At 39.7% G+C, this 23010-nt stretch overlaps 1 protein-coding gene across 1 annotated transcript in view; it reads left to right on the forward strand.

Annotated features, from left to right (window-relative positions):
- Positions 1–18431, forward strand: part of TEX10 (testis expressed 10) — a 36302-nt gene extending 17871 nt beyond the window's left edge. The window contains exons 8-14 of the mRNA XM_075271094.1: positions 214–391; positions 4908–4996; positions 8187–8320; positions 10641–10721; positions 13857–14035; positions 14693–14903; positions 17897–18431. Coding sequence (XP_075127195.1) covers positions 214–391; positions 4908–4996; positions 8187–8320; positions 10641–10721; positions 13857–14035; positions 14693–14903; positions 17897–17986 — 962 coding nt within the window. The 3' untranslated portion in view covers positions 17987–18431. The remainder of the gene's footprint in view (positions 1–213; positions 392–4907; positions 4997–8186; positions 8321–10640; positions 10722–13856; positions 14036–14692; positions 14904–17896) is intronic.
- The last annotated feature ends 4579 nt before the right edge of the window (positions 18432–23010 follow it).

Raw genomic sequence — 23010 nt, forward strand, 5'->3', positions numbered from 1 at the left:
TTTGGGGAGTTCAAAAGTGACATGGATACCTTTCTTGGCAGGAAGGATTTTTACTTGAGGGTAAGGGTTGGGGTCCTTTGGAACAACATTGCTGGATAGGCTGGACTGAATTTTTATACTTATTCAAACTTTAACACATTACAGCTATAGTCTTTAAGTTTGGTTTCTTAATTTCACCTGTTGTGTTTTTTTTTTTTTATTATGTTTGTTTAGATTCTGAAGATGGCTTTTTTGTACACCTGCCAGAAGAGTTGCAGTTAAAATTGGTGCAGCTGTTATACTTCATCCCTTTACTGTCATCTGATTTGTTGTCTCGTTTAAGCCAATTCTGTATTACTGAAAGATATTCATCTAACCTTATTTCCAAGCTTATTGGTATATTCCATGCCCGGTGAGTAATCTGCAAAATACTATGATAATAACTTGAAATGTTTTTATTTATAAGATGTGCAACTTCTTACCTTCTCACTTTTTTTTGAGTTGAGATTTGTGACACAAGATGACCAGGTAAAAAGAAAGCAAGCCAAAGTAAAAAAAAAAAAAATACAAGCTCTTAAACACATTGCTGACATCAACCTTGCTATTGTGGCAGATGTGTGTGCTTTAAAGAAGACTTTTCTTGTCCTCATGACAGTGCAGTATTATACACCGCTAGAAAGCAGACAGTGCACTGAATTCAGCTTTCCTGGTTTGTGTCCTGGGGCTGGAGATATCACTGCTGTTAGTTTTAACACTGATATCTCTCCACTGTCAGAAGGGCATTTCTCATAACTCAGTGTCACTGCTGGGCCGTGAGGAACGTGTCACCCTGACAGTACTCGTCCATAGACTTGTACTGGGGGGCGTTCCTTCCCAGCTCAACGTCATTGCTGGGCAGTAAGGAACGCGCCCACTGACTGTGCAATGCTATTTTAGAGTACAGTCAGAGGAGGCATTTTTCACAGCCCAGTGCTGAGCTATGAGGAACGCCCTTCTGACAGTGGTGTGATATCGGTGCCGTTAATTTCGGCACATTCTGGGAAAGCCGACAGTGCCCTGAATTCAGCACTCTGAGTTCAGCCCTGAGTTAAGAACTTTTTTTTTTTTTTTTTTTTTTTTTTACTCTAATTTTTTATTGAAATTTTTGTAAAATACAATACAACACAAGAGTTGAAAACATAAAAAAACAAGAATATGAAGCAATGCACATACCGTCAAATAGACTGGGAATGTATACACATCACAAAAACCTGAGCGTGAAAATGAGGGGGTGGGGGAGGAAGGGAAGGGGAAGGAGTCAGAGACCATTCAAAATACAGTAAGCGTCCCAAGATGACCATATAGCCTGGAACGCCTCAACAGTATGATTAAGTGTGACTGTCAAGTTCTCCATGCTACGGACATCCTTAACTCGGGCTACAAGATCAGAGCCAGAGGGAGGAGAGGCACTCTTCCATCGGAGAGCGATGAGCGTTTTGGCTGCGGTACAGAGATAAAGAAAGAATTTAGAGGTGTGCTTACCCAGAGGAGGAGATTGAGGAGATAGATGAGGGGGTCTAAAAGGACACCTTGAATAAATAGAGCGTATGTAAGGGACTTGACCTCCAGCCAGAAAGGACGGATCCCTGGACAGTCCCAAAAAATATGATACAGGGTACCCACTCCTGCCCGGCAACGCCAACACTGGGAAGAGATGTTAGGATTAAGGGAGTGGAGCAAGGCTGGGGTATGGTACAAGTGCATAAGTAGCTTGTACTGGGTCTCCCGGAACGTAACACAGGTTGAGGATTTAGCTGCACGGGACCAGATAATTTGCCATTGGTTCGGGGAGATCTGCCTGTTCAAGGCCCCAGACCACCTCTCCATATATTTATCCGATATGGGGCCCTGCCGTCTAGAGGAGGAGAGGACACCATAAATACCAGAGATAAGGCCTGTAGTAGAGGTGCCCGCACGACATAGTTTTTCAAAGAAGTCGGTGGGGACACCTTCAGAGAGCCGTACTAGGTAAAAATGAAATGGACAATCTGCTGGTAATGCAACCATTCAGTGGCGGGTAGATGTAGTTCTGACACAAAATACTCAAAGGGCCTAAGCACCAACGTCAGCGGGTCTATTAAGTCAGCGACACGGAAAAGGCCAAGCCTACTCCATGGTCGCACCAAAGCTGATGTAAAACCCTTCGGTAAGAGGGGGTTGTACAAAAAGGAAATCATGGACGAACACTGGGAGGCCACGGGAAAGATTTTAGAGCAGGTAATCCAAATGGCCCTTGAGAAGCGTATAGGACCCAAAAGGGGAGTGGACGGAAGGGGCAAGGAAAAGGACCACAGAAACGCATTGGGATGCATCGGAGCCATCCAGAGTTTCTCTATCTCAACCCATTTGGTATAGGCCTGCGGGGAGTTAAGAACTCTTAATGGTTGGTAGGGGATCAAATACTTATTTCTCTCTGCAAAATGCAAATAAATTTATACAATGTGACTTTCCAGATTTTATTTTTTTATATTTTATCTCTCGCTGTTAAAATTAACCAACCCTTAAAATTATAGACTGTTCATGTCTTTGTCAGCGGGCAAATTTTCAAAATCAGCAAGGGCTCAAATAGTTATTTCCTTCACTGTATATCTGTGAATGGAAAAACAAAGTTATGGCTTTTGGGAGTAAAAAGAAAAATGGGGAAAAAAATGGTGGGAAAGGGTTAAAGCATAACTAAACTTTCGGACAACTTTTCATTTTCTGGCAATATTTATGCCATTAATACATTTTTTTGTTATTTTTTTAAATCTACTTTATCGTATTTTGGATTGTTCCTGTGAAATCCGGCTTTTTATTTCCACAATTTCCTTAGTTTCTGTATTGAAAGCTGTTCCTGCCTCTCACTGAATATTACTGTGGACAGGAGTACAGGGCTGTGTAAGAGGTAGGAGAGGGTCACTTCAAACATGCTATAACTTGCAAACTTGTTTTGTCATATGAGAGAGGAGATTATTGATTCATTTGATGCTGCAATGGTATCTAAATTATTTCCAGAGATATCACTGGTTGAAAACACAGTTGGGATTATATCTATCTATCTATCTATCTATCTATCTATCTATCTATCTAATTACACACACACACCTGCATATAAATGTGCCAGCAATATTTCTGGAAATAATTTATTTTAGCATTGCAGCCTTAGTGTCTCTTGAGAGAAGAGAATCTATGGTTTCATATGACACAAAGAACAAGTTTTATAATGTCTGAGATGTAACTGTTTGAAGTGACCCTCATCTATCCTCTTGAGCAGCCCCATACGGGACGGGAGTACACAGTAACATTCCGTGAGAGGCAGGAACAGCTTTCCAAGCAGGAGCAATGGAGAAAGTGAAATAATGCAGGATTTTACAAAAATGATCCAAAATGTAATAATATATATTACAAAATGTATTAGTCACTCAAATACTGCCAAAAATCAAAGGTTGTCTGAAAGTTTAGTTACACTTTAATTACTTAAAATGTTCAACAGGGTAATACAGTTTCAGTCCGGCATTGTGCGCAATGAATGTGTGTGTGTATATGTATGTATGTATATATATATATATATATATATATATATATATATATATATATATATATATATATATATATATATATATATATATATTATTCCTTTTTCCTCCCTCCGTCTGTTTTTACACAACATAACCCTGCATAACTTGACACAGGTATAACTTGAAAACCTAAGTTTAGTCTGAGAAACTAAACCTGTGTATTGGTCAGTTTTACCATCTCAAATGAGTACATGTCTACTTCACAGATCAGTTTTTTCTTCCCTCTTTTATTTGCTATCCTGTTCCTACATAGATAGATCATTGGGGTGCTGTAAGAGTTGAACTTACACATTACCTCTTTCTGCAGATATCATGAGTGGAGCTTTCTCTGTCTGACTTGTTTCTCACTGACAATAAGTTAGTGGCTGTTTCAATTAACCAGAATTTCTTATAGTGAAATCCTATAAAACTTAGAAGAAGGCTCTAGTAGGAATGTATTGTCAGACAGGATTGCAGATAAATGAAACAGACAGTGATCTCCATATTGAAGCGGCTCTGGGCATTATATCTGCAGAAAGAAGCAACATGCAGGAGTCATCCCACTGAACCGCCTCTGTTGGACAGATAATAGCTTAGAGTGCTCCTTTGAAGTGTCAAGCTAACGTTGCTCTCCCAGCTGATCTTGAAAGAAGGTGAATAATCTAAAATTGCACACTGCTAGATACATTGGCCACAAACACATAAGCTGCATGTCTTATGAATGCAAAAATGCATGCATTATTTTATTTTTATTTAAAAACTGCATACTTGTTTAGAAATGGCAAAAATGACCCATGTGAATGCAGCCATATAAGGTGTCTAGTTTAACAGGTGTGGGTATAGCTTATTTAATTGTTTTAAAGGGTTTTCTATTTGTTGGTTGTTTTGAACAACCCCTTTAACTCTTTCCCACTGAAGGGATTTTTGTTTTTGACTCCCAGTTTTCCAAACCCCATAACTGTACTGATTATTTTTCAGAGATCCATATGTGGGTTTAATGTTTGCAGGACAAATTGTTCTTCATAATGATACTATTTATTATTCTGTACAATGTACTGGGATGCTGAAAAAAAAAAAAAATCAGAATTGGGTGGAATTGGAGAAAAAGTGAATTTGTGCAACTTTCTTACAGGCTTCACTTTTATGGCGTTCATTTTGCATCCAAAATTACATCACTTGTATTCTATGTTTAGGTACGATTCCGGGGATACCAAATATATGTAGTGTTTTTTTGTGTTTAGTTATTCTTCTTTTTTTTTAATATATAAAGCAGCCTGTCATACAAATGAATGCAAGAAAATATCCTGTTTGGAATTGATTAAACACTTACGAAGACCTAATCCTTCATTACAGGTCATCATTTGGAAATTGCATGAATTCAGCACATGAAACTACAATACTTGATGTGGACTATTTTAGCTTTTTATTTTCATCACTGATAGGTAAAGTATATTTTGACTAACTTAAACTTTCTTAAAATAAGGATGACATTGAAATAGCAAAATGTTGGTCTCATTTGCAGCTTTCCTTGTTTTTGTTAGTTCATTTTTCTTCATGAGGGCAATTTTTTTCTCTTAGCGTATTTTTTTTTTTTTTTTTAAACCCCTTCACAATCTCACGTACATATACGTGGGAAAATGTGGTTTCTTACTGCATCTTCACGTGCATTTATCTGATGGAGATGCTTCTGAGCCTGTGTGATCACCATGGAAACCCGGCTGTATCTGACGGCCAGGCTCCCGCTGTAAGGGGGCGTTCACACTACCGTCGGTGTCCGACATGTAGTGTCCGCTCAAAATCTGTCACGGACACTAGGAGCGGACACTAGATGTGTCCGTGACACCTGTCATTCACTTTAATGGGCATCGGGTGCGTTCTTTTGCACTCCGTGCCCGTCCTTCCCTGTCCTACCCTGCATGCAGGGTTCCTCTGTCCGCTTGAGAAGTCGGACATCTTCTCTTGCGGACAGGAAAGGACGGGCACGGAGTGCAAAAGAACGCACCCGATGCCCATTAAAGTGAATGACAGGTGTCACGGACACATCTAGTGTCCGCTCCTAGTGTCCGTGATAGATTTTGAGCGGACACTACATGTCGGACACCGACGGTAGTGTGAACGCTCCCTAACAGCAGGGACGGTGAGAACACCAATCCCTGCTTTTTAACTCTTAAGATGCCGCGATAAATAGAGATCGCGGAATCTTAGGGGTTTATCAGAGACCCTGAATGCCGCGGGCGGCATAAGGAGCGGGTGTTAGCTGTTTCTGACAGCTAACACCCTTGCTGCTTAACCCCCATCGGAAGCTGAGCTCTGAGAATTTGAAGCCTGGGGTCTGGCCAGTGACCTGCTGCTAAGACCTCCAACTACCTGGTTGATCCTGCCTGGTAATGAGGAAGTCAGGCTATACTTCCTCTATAGCAAACACCAGAACAAGCAAAGAACAGTCACACAAACACTGTATGAAAAAAATGCATAATCAAATGTAAAATTGCCTCCTGAGAAAGCCTCATAGTAGGCGAAACGCGTCGAGGCAGCGGGAACCCTATAGCTGGCCATGCAGACAACTAGCCAAACCAACATGCCCTCAGGTATATAAATTTGTAATTGACATCCTATACTATCCTTGTGGGGACTCAGAAGTGTGTATAGAGGCACCTCTGAATATATTTGTCACTGAGATCAGTACCCTTTATATCTTAGGGTTGTTACCTTTATCGTGCCATCTCTGGATGTGTTTTCAGTTTGAGCATTTTTCAAACATATCTTGTGGATTTTAATACATTTTGTTGCTCTATTTCTGATAATTGTTCATCAGCTTTACATTGTACTATACAGACTTATTTGTGGTTGTTCATATATTCATTCAGTTAAAAAGGTTTCCCTGACATAGATACTTACCTTGTGACATTCCCACACATTGGGCATGTGTGATATATCCTCTGTATGGGCTTGTGATGTATACACATAATCTTATTGATTATTGTACATATACATTTGTGTGTATATATACTGCTGGTCTGCTATTATTTTGTCTTGTTTGTATTCACATTGGCTTATTACATCGGCCCTGCTGAAATTAATTTTTAATATTTAATAATAAAAATCATAAATTTTACATTTGATTATGTATTTTTTCGAACAGTGTTTGTGTGGCTGTTCTTTGCTTGTTCTGGTATTTGCTATGTGTATAGCCCACTATATTACCTGAGGAACCTTTTTTTGTTTTGAGTTCTTATACTTCCTCTATAGACTGCAATTCAAGTGTATTGCAAATCTGTAGTATAGAACCAGCGATTATCTCTGATCGCTGGTTCTAGGGTCCTTATAGGACAAAGAAAAAAAGGTTACAAAAAAAAAATTGTTTAAAAATAAATATATTTACAAACTTATAAAAGATTTTACCCTTATGGTGAACATCGTAGCGGGAAAAATAATCAAAAGTGCCAAACTGACATTTTCACTGTTTTGCCTCTGATTTGAATAAAAACTGGTCAAAGCAATAGACATTCCCCAAAATGGTATACCGTATATACTCGACTATAAGCCAAGGCCCCTAATATTACCACAAAAAAACTGGGAAAACTTATTGACTCGAGTATAAGCCTAGGGGGGAAATGCAGCAGCTACTGGAAAATTTCAAAAAATAAAATGGTCAGAGTTTTTGGGTGCAGTAGGTGCTGGGAAAGGGGAGGGGGTGTTTTGGTTGTCTGGCTGCCTGTTCCCTGAGCTTGAGGACTTTTTTTTTTTTTTTCCCCACTTGAAGTTCAGCCTGGCTGAATATAGGGTATCTGTGGTGCTCCTATTAACCCCTTCCCGAAGGAACAGGAGCACTGCAGATACCCTATATTCAGTAGACCGGGCACTTTCAGACACAGGGATACCTAATGTGTTTGTGTTTCACAGTAATTTTCTACTTTCATATGTATTCTAGGGTAAGGAGGGATTTAGAACTTTTATCTTATTCTTTTATTATATTTTTTTAAAGCTAATTTTTTTTCACTATTTAATGGGAGTTTCTATACATCACCATTGCAGCTGGTCATAGACGACCCCCCCCCCCCCCCAAAAAAAAAAAAAAAAAAAAAAAAAAATAATAAAAAAATAATATATATATTTTTTTTTTGCGCTGAAAAACTGAAGTATATACAGTAACTAAGAAGTACATCTGGCTCTGCAAAAAAATTGCCCTATGCATCCCTGTACAGCTGCAGGGTCACCTATCAAAGTGGCCCTGCAGCAGTTGTAAAACTACAACTCCCACATATTAAATATTTTACCACAGTTTTTGCTTCAAAATTTTTTTTCTCACGATTTTCCTCCTCCAAAACCTAGATGTGTCTTATAGTCTGGTGCGTCATATGATGCGAAAAATATGGTATATATTTAATTTAATCTGGTGGAACTTTTTTTTTTTTTTTTTTTTTTTTTTTTTTTCCATGATTAGATCTCAGAGAGAAACCTTTAGTTCCTAGAGGAAAATTATAGTTAGAACGTCTCCATAGAAACGGTATAGCACAATACAGCATCATACATTTTAAAAAATATTACATTACATAAATATTCATAAAAAAGCACAAATGCCGAACTTAATAAACATATATTTTTCTGTAATATTTTTCTTCAATTTCTCAGGGTTTTCTGCAGAACAGCTGTCATGGATGCAAAGTAATAAAGTAACTTCTAGAATAAGCAGTACCAGAGTCTCCCCAATCACACTTTACTTGACTGATCAATCATATTTTGTTCATCACTGGGCAGTAATGAAGGTAGGTTTATTTAATTACAAAAGATTTCTATTGTTTTAACCTGTTAATTTTTTAAAAAAATGTCTACTCCTACTGGTAGCAGACTTAATAAGCAGTCTACTGCCAACAAAATCACTTCTAAGCCACTTATAGCATACACTGTGTAGGGCCAGTTGCTGGCAATAATGAAAATATTAGGGCTGATAAACTAATACGTACTGTATATGCATTACTAATTTGTGCCAAAAAATTAGTGTACGTGCTTAAATGCCAATCAGGAAGGCACTTGTCTTGGTTGGGTGGCATAGTAAGCAGTAGACAACCGGCTCTAATGCCTCCGATAGGTCCCCGGACCGATCGGAGGCATTAACCCCTTCGGCGCCGCGGGCAAAGGCGTTGGAGGCGCCATTTTCCCGGCGGCGGATGGGCGCCGCCATTTTGCCCTAGATCGTCGGCTCCTGGAGCATGCTCCAGGGCCGACGTCACGTTGCCATGACAGCCGGGAGCCTTTACAAGGCTCCCAGGCTTGTCTGCAAATTCTCTCTTTTGCAGGCTGGTCTATGCAGCCTGCAAAAGAAAGGATGATTTATTGCAATGCATTAGCATTGTAATGCATGGCATTAGTGATCAGACCCCCTGGGGTTCAACACCCCTAGGGGGTCTAATAAATGCAAAAAAAAAGTAAAAAAAAAAATATATATATTTATATATATATATATTAAAAGTTCAAATCACCTCCCTTTCCCTAGAACACATATAAAAGTAGTTAAAAACTGTGAAACATATACATGTTAAGTATCCCTGTGTCCGAAATCGCCCGCTCTACAAATCTATAAAAATATTTTTCCTGTTCGGTAAACGCCGTATCGGCAAAAATAGTCAAAAGTGCCAAACCGACGTTTTTTCACTGTTTGTTTTGATTCTGATAAAAATTTGAATAAAAAGTGATCAAAGCAATAACATTTCCCGAAAATGGTAGAACTAAAAAGTACACCCGGCCCCGCAAAAAAAGACGCCCTATGCATCCCCCTATACTTGCGTATAAAAAAGTTACGGCCGTCGGAATATGGCGACTTTTAGAAAAAAAAAAAAAAATCTAACACAGTTTTGGATTTATTTTAAGGGGTCAAAATGTAAATAAAACTATATAAATTTGGTATCCCTGGAACCGTACCGAAACACAGAATATAGGGGAAATGTCATTTTGGCTGCACAGTGAACGCCGTAAAACCAAAGCCCGTAAGAAAGTCACAGAAATGCATTTTTTCTTCAAATCCACCCCATTCTGAATTTTTTTTCCTGCTTCCCAGTACATTATATAAAATAATTAACGGTGGCATCATGAAGAAAAATTTGTCCCGCAAAAATTAAGACCCCATATCTCTCTGGGAGCGGAGAAATAAGAAAGTTATGGGGTTTAGAAGGAGGGGAGTCAAAAACGAAAATAAAAAAATGCCATCGGCGGGAAGGGGTTAATAATCCATGTGATTTAAGTGCCAAGCTCTTCGTTCATTTTACTTATAAGGGTATGTTCACACTGAGTTTTTGTGCAGGTTAAAAAAAAAATAAAAAAAATCTGCTTCAGGAATTGGGGAACGTATTTTTTGACATGCTTGGGGGGGGGGGGGTTAAATACTAAATACATGATTTGGATTTTGAGATTTTGACTTTTTTTCCATCTTTTGTTATGTTTTTTGACGTGTTTTTTTTGCACACTGTATAGACCTGGGAAAAAAGCTAGCGGTTTTTGATAAGGTTTTTACAAAAACACGTCAAAAACTGTGATAAAACCGCGTCCTGAATTCAGCCTAAAAATCAGCCCACAAAAAACTGTGTGACCATATCCTTAATGGTAGTCACGAATACAGTGATATATATAATTTAAACCAATTGCGATTCTTTATTCCTATTCACCTACCACTTTGCAGTTTTTTGCAGTCTAATTGGTAACCTATTTTTTAAAAATAAGGTAGTGTGAACATACTCTTTTTAGGCAATCAGTTGCTCTTATCCATCATAGGATATTAGTTACCGTAGAGTAACAGACACAGAGTCCCCTCGTTCTGCAATTGTTCCATTGACTGTTCCATTGTCTTCCATTAAGTTTTTCTTTTTTTTTAAAGATAAAATCCTGCATTCGTAACAATTTTTTTTTTTTTTTCCCCGACTTGGTGATGAATGCAGACAGACACCAGATAGAAGGGGCTCTGTCTGCATCTGTCATTTAATGTCCTGTGACAGATGAGCGCCATGAACTTTAATATAACGATAGTGTGAACACACCCTAATTTGTACTACCACTTTATGTTTTTGTTCTCATATGAATTTTTTTTTTTAACAGATGGTATGCAACAGTTTATCTTCAGTGAAACCCAGACACCAGTGTTTTGATATCTTGCAGAATGCAGTCACTAAATATTTGGTAAGTCCTTCTGAAATGGTCTCTATTTTGTGTTGCTTTAAAACCTTGTGTATTGGGGAGATTCATAAAGACAGGCTTATTATGCTACAAAACTAATGTAAATGATGATAAAAAGTGGCGAGGTAGGAGCAAAAAAAAAAAAAAAACCATTTGCAGCTGTTTGGTTGTAATTCAGCAACAGCTATAGCTAGGCTCTCCAAATCTACTATCCTGCCCTCAGCGGACTCTACCTAGAACCAGAGGGTGGATGCCCTTGTTTAAGGTAGCTTTCTTATTGGCTGGCTTCTTCCTGCGGCCTTACTTCACTGCCTTTTGGGTCAGCAAGACCAGCATTTCCTAGGCCAAACTGCTCCAGACACACCTCTCTGACTAAGCTTCCTTTTAGACAACAAGCTGCTCGTCTCTCAAATCCTGGACACTTCTAGGTAACTGTGCGATGCCTCCTATTCTGCTAAGGCAGCTTCCAGTGCGGTGACTGTCCACTGTTCTGTTTGGATTAGTTGGTGGTACATGGAGTCCTCCTCCAGAAGGTGGTCATGGCCCTTCTCCTTTCTTGGGTCTAACAGGTCCTTTTGGCAAAGGCTGGAGAAGCTCATGTCTGAGGCCATGGGAAACTAGGTTCTCCCTCTGCCAGAGGTGCCCTAAGCATTAGATGTTCTCGGCGTTTCTGGCTCCTTTTGTGGCGCCGTCTCTTACTCCGAGAACCGTCTCCTGTTACAAGAAGCCCTCTTACCAGGCCAGACCTGCATGGCAGTCCTGCAGCAGATCCTCTTGCGCATTAAGGTTCTCCTCCCCACACACTCAGGGTTTCTCAGATGGTGGACAACTGGGTCTTAGGTGTTCTCATCCGTTTGCTTTCTTCCCCTGCTTAAGCAGCCGCATTTATCCTGGCTGCCTCTATTTTCAGTTTGTCGCTCTACCCTTCAGGCTGGCCTTTGCCCTCCAGGTATTTACCAAGATTTTGGCGTCTCTCATGGCCATCCTCCACTCCAGAGGTGTCGCCGTGATTCCATGCTTGGACGAAGCCCCCACATCCCCCAAGTCGGACAATTTGTCCAGCTTGTACCAGGGTATGATTCTCCTCCCGAGATTCTGAGGTCCCGTGTGTCCCAGCTTTGGAGAAACTTCTTGCTCTCTTCGGTTCTGCATGCAGGTCCGGGGCTCATTGGTCTTGACCTTCAAGGCCGTCCCTCTCACTCCGTTTCAATCTTGTTCTCTGCAGTTGGCGATTCTGACCCGCTGGGACAAATCTGTGGCCAGCCTTGACCACCTGTTCTCCTGCCTCCTTGGGTTCGCTGAGAGCTTCTTTAGTGGCTCTCCTCACCAGGCTATTTCAGAGCAATCTCACTATAAGAAAACAGGGATCGGACAACACAGCCCACTTACGTAACCTTTCAATACATTGGTGTTCCGAATCACAAATCCACAGCGTTATGTAGGATTACGGATGCACGGACTCGAAAGTTCCTTCGGCTTGGAGCAAAATGAAATGTGGAAAAAGGAGGAGGACGTCCAGCAATGCAACTTGTTCATTAAAACTTAACTTTTAATCAAAAATCATGTTCACAGATAAAACTCAAGGGGTGACATCAAGCAAAAATAACCCCTGCCGTACAGATGAACGTCCAGAGAAAATTGTTTCAGAGAAACTTGTTTCCTTAGTCATAGCCTGAGTAGCTACGACTAAGAAGAAGAGTTTCTCTGAAACAAGTCAGCTGTACCTTCATCTGTACGGCGGGGTTTATTTTTGCTTGATGGCACCCCTTGAGTTTTATCTGTGAACATGATTTTGTATTAAAAGTTAAGTTTCAAGGAACACATTGCATTGCTGGACATCCTCCTCCTTTTTCCATATTTTAGAGGAAGTCCTTCTTCCCCTCTGTTGGCAAGTGATTTAAACAGACATCAGTCTCTCCAGCTGTGGAGCAGTCTTCTTTGCCTGTACCGTTCAGGGCCATTCGTCAAAGTCCTACCTCCAGTTCAACCTGCCAGAACGGAATGCTATCTTCTCAGCCATGTATCCTTGGTCTTCTCTCCTCCAAGGACGTCTGGTCATAGTCCAGACTGAAAACGTCATCACGGTCAACTACTTGAAACTTCACAGGGTTTGTTTGTTTTTTGTAGGTTGTGAGCCCCATATAGGTATCACAATGTACTTTTTTTTTTTCCTATCAGTATGTCTTTGTAGAACGGGAGGAAATCCACGCAAACACAGGGGGAACATACAAACTCCTTGCAGGTGTGCCCTAGGCACGATTTGAATCCAGTACGCCAGCGCTGCAAGGCTGCATTGCTAACCACTGAGCCACCATGTTACCCCATTTTCTCCTTATCTTTTCTGTAGTAGTACTTTAACATAAGTGCAACAGGCTTGTGTAAATAATAAGCAGCAGATGCTTGGATGCCTGCTGTAGATTCTTCCAGTCTGACACCCTAACTGCCTGACCTATGAAGTGTTGAGGTCCACCATCCAGTTTGCAAACAAATATGTCCTATGGTAATATAAAAAATAAATATTCAGATACAGCTTTGAAGAAACAGAATTTTAGATGTGTAAATCATTACATTCTAGATAAGATTTTGAGAGTACTGTCAAAGTTGTTTCACAGAAGGCTTACAAATGCTATAGCCTGTGGTTATATTGATGAGTGATCAGGTCTCTTCTGCAGTTTGCCATGGCTTTCATTTACTTTTCATTATATTAAATTGTAGGGAAATATTTTTTTCATTTAATTTTCCCAAAAAGTGAATTCAGACATAAAGGGGTTAATCAAGGTTTAAACAACTAACAATTTCTCTTGTATATTCTAATTTTATTTCATACATCTTGCATGAAATGAAAATAAATAGTATAGCTTCAACATATTTGATAAATACACCACTTACCCAAAAACATCAGAAAGCGAAACACTTTTTCAACAAATATCTACCCACTGCATTTTAGCTTCTCCCACTCAAAAAAAAAAATAGTTGACACAGGAACTTTTTTTTTTTTTTTTTTACCTTTCCACTTTTTTTTTTTTTTTTTTTGCAGGCAGAAATTTTTTCATTACTATTATTATTATCATTATTATTTATAATTTTTTTTAATGACCTAAACATTTTTCGTAATTGCTTTTATTTTTTTTTTCACAGGGTGGATTGGTGGTAGTTCCTGACAGTACCATTGGATCTGTTTTACATGCTGTAAATTATCTTCATGACCAAAGTTGCAACCCAACTGAGAGTTTTCACATGTTCTTGGCTTCAAGCTGTTATAGTATTTTCAATTTCTTGTTGACAATTGAGAAGGACGTTGAACATGAACAGAAAAGGTAAAGATAAATAAACTTAATGAAAAATAAAAACTTTGTGAAACATAGGCCTGGTCCACATCTGCGTTCGATATTCCGTTCAGGGAGTCCACTTGGAGACCCCTCGAACAGAATACCGAACGCATTAAAAAGTGGTGAGCAGTGCAACTACACAGACCCCATAGACTGTAATGGGGTCGGTGTGTTTTCTGCACGGTGTCCGCAGGAATCATGCGGAGAGAAAAGTACTTCAAGCAGCACTTCTCTCTCCGCATGATTTGTGCAGACACTGCGAGGAAAACACACTGACACCAATATGGTCTACTGAATTCAGCACACTGTCACTTTTCCTGTTATGTGGCCCAAGTGAAGAGCTATTGGTGCATTTACCAAGAGCTCTTCACTGTCAGAAGGGCGTTCCTGACAGTTTGTCCACAGCGCTGCAATGACACTGAGCGGTGAGGAACGGCTCCCCAGTACTAGTCTATGGACGAATACTGCCAGGAGGGGTTTCCCACAGATAACTGTTGATTACAGTGGGTCTCAACAACTTAGTGAGCAGCTTATTGGCATGTAGGAGTTGTCAAAAGTAAAAGATTGATAAATGGTCAAGATTACTCTTGATAAGAAACCTTTTTACTAAATTAACTTCAATGAAAATCATACTTTGTGTTTCAGGGATTCCCTATGGGGAGAATGCATTTCTTTACTGTCCTTGCTGCCAAATGTTTTAAAGCTGATGTTGCAGAATCTTCAAGTTAGCCGAGCATGCCAGGAAGAACTGCCAGTGATAGCCCAGATGCTTCGTCTTCTGCTCCAAAATGCACAGCTGAGAAGTCACATGATGACCAATGCATTTCTAGTACAGCAGACGCTTCAAGATGTCATGGTATGATTGAGTGGAATGGTTATGGCAATAATGATATAATGAGAAATATGTCCCAAATAGGATATCATCCATTTATAAGAACACACTCGACAAATTTTAGACTTTGTGCTATGTCTAGTACGGGGCCTGTAGGAGTAATGTAGAAGACAGGAATTTAAATAATTTCATAGAATCCATGTCTCCTGACCCCTGGGAGAAGAGTTCCTTTAATGGTATTCAATAACACTGGAAGGGTCATACCACTGACTGATAAAAGAACGAGATTAATGTTACACTGATTTTCTAAATTGTTCTGTTACAGGTTCTTTCAGTTTTAAGGGTGGATAGTAAGGGACACTTTAATTTTATTTAAAAGTATTAATGACTATGACAAATGTTGGTAGTGTACTTTTCTCATGGAGAGCAATGTGGAGTAGGGGAGACTCATGGCTACCATACAGGCACTCCTTCCCAACACCCACAGGGGTCAGTTATAGAGGACACATTTATCTGGAGGAAAAGCATGCAAACATGGCAGAACATATAAAATCCATGCAGATGTTGTCGTTGGTGGGATTCAAACTCCCCCCAGTGCTGAAAGGCAACAATGCTAACCACTGAGTCACATCATAGGATGCAATAAACGGGTTCCTTTATTCGGTTTTAAAAATCATAAAACACCATGCATTATGGAGGCAAGCTCCTTTTTCAAGTGTACAAGAAGGATACATGCCCACTAGCATGCTGAACAAACCTAAACAGTATCACACAGAAATAGGACCACCCACTGTATGTGGTTTATAACAAACATAAAACAATGAAGGTGAAACACCCGTAACAAAACTTTAGGGCGTATTAAATATGTAATAAATAAATAAAATAATGTAAATACATACTTGTTTTTAAAGGGGTTCTCGCATCTCAGCCTTACAGCCAGGCTGCATGCAATGTCTGCTTCTCACTTCCTTTATTTCTCCTCCCTCCACCCTCCTCCCGCCACTTCTGAACTGGACACAGAACACTAAAACAGATCAGATAGTATGCACATGTTTATCTGTATGTTTACATAGAGAGATAACAGACTTGGCTTTATCAGCAAACTGCAATTCGCTGAATGGATTGTCCTGTCAGACTGAGTGAGTGAGGTCACTTGTCCAATCTCCCAGTGTAAACGCAAAACATGTAAACAATGGGAGGAATAAGGTCACATTGCAGGCAAAGAAGAATTTCTAAAGCAATATATTTAGGAAAAGTCTTCAATTTACATAAGCTACCAGTATAGATAGGATCCTTGAGATGGGACAGCCTCTTTAAGTTACATTTACAGTTATTGCTGCCTAGATGTCCAAACCACACTGGCGTTGGATGTGACCCAGATGCCTGCTCTAAATACATAGAATAATGTGTAAACTATTAAATAAGGCATAGACAAGTATATTGGTAGCATATAGGAACACCAATGAAACGGGTGAATAAAATCATAATAAATATGTAATATGGAGTATATACACTCACCGGCCACTTTATTAGGTACACCTGTCCAACTGCTCGTTAACACTTAATTTCTAATCAGCCAATCACATGGCGGCAACTCAGTGCATTTAGGCATGTAGACATAGTCGAGACAATCTCCTGCAGTTCAAACCGAGCATCAGTATGGGGAAGAAAGGTGATTTGAGTGCCTTTGAACGTGGCATGGTTGTTGGTGCCAGAAGGGCTGGTCTGAGTATTTCCGAAACTGCTGATCTACTGGGATTTTCACGCACAACCATCTCTAGGGTTTACAGAGAATGGTCCGAAAAAGAAAAAACATCCAGTGAGCGGCAGTTCTGTGGGCGGAAATGCGTTGTTGAGGTCAGAGGAGAATGGCCAGACTGGTTCGAGCTGATAGAAAGGCAACAGTGACTCAAATAGCCACCCGTTACAACCAAGGTAGCCAGAAGAGCATCTCTGAACGCACAGTACGTCGAACTTCGAGGCAGATGGGCTACAGCAGCAGAAGACCACACTGGGTGCCACTCCTTTCAGCTAAGAACAGGAAACTGAGGCTACAATTTGCACAAGCTCATCGAAATTGGACAATTGAAGATTGGAAAAACGTTGCCTGGTCTGATGAGTCTCGATTTCTGCTGCGACATTCGGATGGTAGGGTCAGAATTTGGCGTCAACAACATGAAAGCATGGATCCATCCTGCCTTGTATCAACGGTTCAGGCTGGTGGTGGTGGTTTCATGGTGTGGGGAATATTTTCTTGGCACTCTTTGGGCCCCTTGGTACCAATTGAGCATCGTTGCAACGCCAAAGCCTACCTGAGTATTGTTGCTGACCATGTCCATCCCTTTATGACCACAATGTACCCAACATCTGATGGCTACTTTCAGCAGGATAATGCGCCATGTCATAAAGCTGGAATCGTCTCAGACTGGTTTCTTGAACATGACAATGAGTTCACTGTACTCCAATGGCCTCCACAGTCACCAGATCTCAATCCAATAGAGCATCTTTGGGATGTGGTGGAACGGGAGATTCGCATCATGGATGTGCAGCCGACAAATCTGCGGCAACTGTGTGATGCCATCATGTCAATATGGACCAAAATCTCTGAGGAATGCTTCCAGCACCTTGTTGAATCTATGCCACAAAGAATTGAGGCAGTTCTGAAGGCAAAAGGGGGTCCAACCCGTTACTAGCATGGTGTACCTAATAAAGTGGCCGGTGAGTGTATATTTATTGGTGCACTTTCAAAGTTGTTATGGTAAATACTGTTCTAAAGGCCCAAGTCAGTCTTTCTTAAAATCCAAAGCATATATTATTGCTGTAATATAACCTATTGTATTATTGATCCTGAATTGAACTATCTATTTTATAAGTAGCTGAACATCATATTATAAAAAAGCATGATGTCCATTAAATCATACTTTTGAAGCGTTCTGGGAGCTATTTTCAAGGGATGAGGGCCTTTGCCAGTTGCATTGCATATATAGACTGACGGTATGTTTTTCCTTTCCTTTTAGAATATGAAGAGCTGTGAAATTCAAGAACAGTGGCTCACAGATCTGCAGTACTGCTTTAATGTCTACCTTACAAAACAGATCCAAGAGTAGGACGGAGATTTTTTTTTAAAATCCAGCTGAATTCTATGTTCACAATATGATGAACAGGTCTTAAATTGAATATTCTGTGACATAAACAACTGAATATGTTTGAAGTATGCGGGACAAGAAAACCATGCCTATTGTTACTTGATAGCGTTTTTTACTGTTCAGATAGTTTTAATGGTTAATTTTTCTAATGTACATGTAGTTACAGTGTTCACGTGTCTTTTGCTTTACATCACACGCACAATTTTTTGGCACATATTGTGTACAACAAACTCAGTTTTCTTATAGCCTCAGCATTATTGAATGGCACATAAATTTGTATATTTGAAGCAAACCTTCAGTTAATGAAATTTGCCAAAATTTATATTTAGGTATTCTAATGTATTATTTAATAAAGATCTGCTTAAAGATTCCCTTTCTGACAATTTTATATTGCTCAAAAAAATCAATAGAAATAGACCAAAAAAAAAAAATTAAGGCAATTTTTGTAAATGAGCTTGATTATAAGTCTACTGCCTTTTTATGTCTGCAGCTCTTATTCGAGTTATGTGCCTGCTTGGTTCTGGCCTATGAAATATTCTGAGTAGTTTAATACTGTCGTCCGACTTCTTACCTTTGAATTCTGCTCCTTGTACCCTTCAATAAAAGTAAGCAAGATATAGGGATACATGGAAGTGAGTATGACTGCAGGAGTAGACTACTCAATGTGTAGTCTGTAACCATGGAAACACACAGGTCTGCAGAAAAGAAATACAGAAGTAAACTCGAAAAAGCAGGTGATGCGAAATGATTGACTTGCAATGTTGCCTCTTTTTTCTTTCTCTACATTGGAGCAGTAAAAAAACCTATGGTTGCAATGCTATACCCTTTTAAAAGTATGTAGATATTTTGGTAAAATGCAACTGTAACTTTTTTTGCTTACTTTCATGTCTACCTTCATGCATTCACATTGTAATAACTTAAGGCATACATCCAATTATAAATCAACATCATAAATGAATAGTACAGGTGATTAAGAAATGTCATATATCCTATTTAAGAAAGAAGTTTCCTTCTCCGTTTATCAAACAGATTTACTTTTTGTTTTTTATTTTAATATTATATACATATTCTGTAGGGAGGAGAAGGCTGCAGCTCCCACACTCTGCTACACCTTGATTTTTGCAGTTTTGTAAGGCTAGGTTTACATGTGTGTTGGAGACTCCGCCGCAGATCCCGCCTAAAATTATTGGAGAGAAAAGTCCTGCAATAGTCTATTAGGTTCGTGAGTAACTGTTTTTTAAGCAGGCCAGCTCTCCATCTTTCAGGTCCTCAAGCAGAACTAAATGACAGAAACCCAAATACTAGTTTGAACCTAGTGTAACAGAGTTCTGTGTGAGCTGGATATGGAGAAGACGCTATGTAAATAAACAGTCTACACAAAAATAAAAAGGTGAGCAGCTTAATTTGGGGAAGGACACAGATTTCCTTATTAAGATATATTACAAAATGTCTTATATTCATCTGTTCTACTCATTTATGAAAGTACATTATCAGAGGTATGCGTTAAAGGGATTCTATCATTCAGAAAACACATTTTTAGCTAAACATTTGCCTGAATTAGCTTTTAAAAAGGCTATTCAGATGCTGCCTCTAGTCATGCAAGTGATTTTGTAAAAACAAAGAAATTGCATATGTAAATCAGGCTCACAGTTTATCCTGAGCATTTCCCAGGCCCTCCGAGCACTCCCTGCATCATACCTCAGAAAACGTGCCTCCGTTGCTTGTGCTCCATATTCCCTCCTCCTCCACCAGACATCCTGTACTGCCCTGTCTTCTCCATTCTCGCTCTGGCTGTTGAAGTCTCGGGCATGCGCAGTACTGCTCAGAACGGAGTGCCATTTTAGTATAGTTCGCTATAGAACTGAGCATACTGAGCAGTCTTCTCAGTTCTATAGCGAACTACAGCAAAATAATACTCGAACATACGCAGTACCGCTCAGAATGGAGTGGTATTGCGCATGCCTGAGATTTCAACAGTTTTTACAAAAAACTGTGGGGTCATTTACAGTACTAGAGGCAGCACCTAAATAGCCTTTTTTAAAGGCTACTCGGGCATATGCTTAGCTAATAATGCGTTTTCTGAATGATAGAATCCCTTTAAAGGTCCAACATGACATACTATAACTTTCTGATTCAAACTTTAACGTGTAATTCCTATTTTATTTTATTTATTTGAGGGAGGGATGTGAACATTTCTGTAAAATACTTTATTAATTTATCAAGCTTCCTTTTTATAGGAAACAGGCTGTAAAGTTCCCGTTAGCAGTGCTCTAACAAAGGATTGCTAAGAAGTCTGTCCATTCACCTGTGCTCAATGCAGCATGTAGAGCTGAAGCATTTACCAAGGGGGGATGGACACTTCAAATGGCTGTATCTTAATTTTTTCCACCTAGAGAAATGGTTCTGTTATCGTAAGAAAAATGAGAATGATAACGCAAGTTAAAAACAGTCAGGAATTGGATTTTATATGAACAGTTCCGTATGAATTACAAATTCCTGGCTGTGTTTTTAACTAGTGATCTCTCAGAATCTCAGCTTTTTTATGATACCAGATCCATTTTTAAAGATCTAGCCATTGGAAATGACTAGAGATGAGTGAATAGTTTCGAATACCTCGCTTCCATAGGAATGAATGGAAACTGCCGAACAGCAAGGGGTCAAGCGCCGGCCGCTTCCATTCATTCCTATGGAGCGAGGTATTCGAAACTATAGTTTCAAATACTATTCGCTTATCTCTAGAAATGACCATTCCCCCCCCCCATTTGGTAAATGCTTCAGCTCTGCATAGTCAGTGTGTATGGACTTTCACTACTAATAGCTATAAGAGGGTTGGAAGGGAGAATGTTACTGATTATAATGAAAAGGAAGTTAGCTTAATAAAGTATATTGCAGAAATAGTCACTAAACACCCCACAACACAATAACAGGGGGGGGGGGGAGAATGGGAGCTGCACTAGTCCTAAATGTCATAATTAATTGATTTTGAGTGCTAGGACTCTGATCTTTGTAAGTCAAGTACATATTACTTTCACACATGTATGGATAGAAAAAGCCCCCCGGTCATCGTCTTCTAACGTTTTAGTCTGTTGGAAAACTGCAAGACTTTGTGCACTGATAGTTTGTTGTGTGATGCATAACTGTATAGGAGCAACCTTTTACCTCAGCTGTAAAGTATGCAATCCACTACTTTGCTGAAATGGATTTCTTTTTACACTCTAGTTGCCAGCTACAAAGTAATCCTCTTCTGCATACAGTAAAATTATTATTTTTTCTCTCATCTTAATGCACAATTTGTCAGTTTTTATGAAATGTTTTGCCTTTGGCAAAATGCAATTTACTGTACATAAAAATTCAAACATGTTTCAGTGAAAATGGCATCTAATGTACAGAAAGCTTGTCTCAAGTGGTTAAATAAAATGTGCTTTTAAATGACGTCTCAACTTTTTTTTTTTTTTTTTTTGTTCACTACATTTGCCATCAGTGGATGCCCAGCGCTTTTCAACCTATTTTTGAATTATATAGTCCTTACTAATTGAAATGGCAATTGTCCCTGTATCAATTACTCGTTTTTTTTTTTCCCTTTTGTTTTTATTTAAATAAATATTTCCTATTAAATGAAAATGTTATGCAATCTGTGACAAAATTGCATGGTTTTATTAGTAAAAAATATGCAAATCTATTCTCCAGGATGTAATTAGGAGAACAGTGCACTCTGTACGCCACCCTATAGAGGGCAGCATCCTTAACATCATGAACGACTCTGTTATAAAATCTTTTTAATCATAATGTGGATTTAATTGCCAAATTAGTATTTCTATCCCAAAAGGAACAGATTCCCAGCTATGGACAGCGCTGTTTCGGGCTATTGGGCCATCCTCAGCATAGCGTAGGGATACTGATTTGGCAGAGTGAGAGACTATAGACCAGGGTCAGGGGACAGTCGTACACATCAGGGAGAGTGTTTGCCTACATAGGCAGTACGGAGACTTACAAGTCATTCCTGCTCCGCTAGGGATTCTGGGTAAAAAATATGCAAATCTATTCTCCAGGATGGAATTAGGAGAACAGTGCACTCTGGTTTTATTAGTCTGCAGACTTACTCTTCCAGTAAAAAAATTGAGTCATGACTAGAGATGAGCGAACAGTGTTCTATCGAACACATGTTCGATCGGATATCAGGGTGTTCGCCATGTTCGAATCGAATCGAACACCACGTGGTAAAGTGCGCCAAAATTCGATTCCCCTCCCACCTTCCCTGGCGCCTTTTTTGCACCAATAACAGCGCAGGGGAGGTGGGACAGGAACTACGACACTGGGGGCATTGAAAAAAATTGGAAAAAGTCATTGGCTGCCGAAATCAGGTGACCTCCATTTTAGACGAATAGTGGATTTCAAATCCGGGTCATATGAGAATGTGAACTTTGTGACTATGAGACAGGGATAGCTGTACAGGCAGGGATAGCTAGGGATAACCTTTATTTAGGGGGGAATGTTATTAAAAATAACTTTTTGGGGCTCTATCGGGTGTGTAATTGTGATTTTTTTGAGATAAACTTTTTCCCATAGGGATGCATTGGCCAGCGCTGATTGGCCGAATTCCGTACTCTGGCCAATCAGTGCTGGCCAATGCATTCTATTAGCTTGATGAAGCAGAGTGTGCACAAGGGTTCAAGCGCACCCTCGGCTCTGATGTAGCAGAGCCGAGGCTGCACAAGGGTTCAAGCGCACCCTCGGCTCTGATGTAGGAGAGCCGAGGGTGCACTTGAACCCTTGTGCACCCTCAGCTCTGCTACATCAGAGCCGAGGGTGCGCTTGAACCCTTGTGCACACTCTGCTTCATCAAGCTAATAGAATGCATTGGCCAGCGCTGATTGGCCAATGTATTCTATTAGCCTGATGAAGTAGAGCTGAATGTGTGTGCTAAGCACACACATTCAGCTCTACTTCATCGGGCTAATAGAATGCATTGGCCAGCGCTGATTGGC

This window comes from Leptodactylus fuscus, chromosome 4 (genome assembly GCF_031893055.1).
Source record: "Leptodactylus fuscus isolate aLepFus1 chromosome 4, aLepFus1.hap2, whole genome shotgun sequence".
Classification (NCBI taxonomy): domain Eukaryota; kingdom Metazoa; phylum Chordata; class Amphibia; order Anura; family Leptodactylidae; genus Leptodactylus; species Leptodactylus fuscus.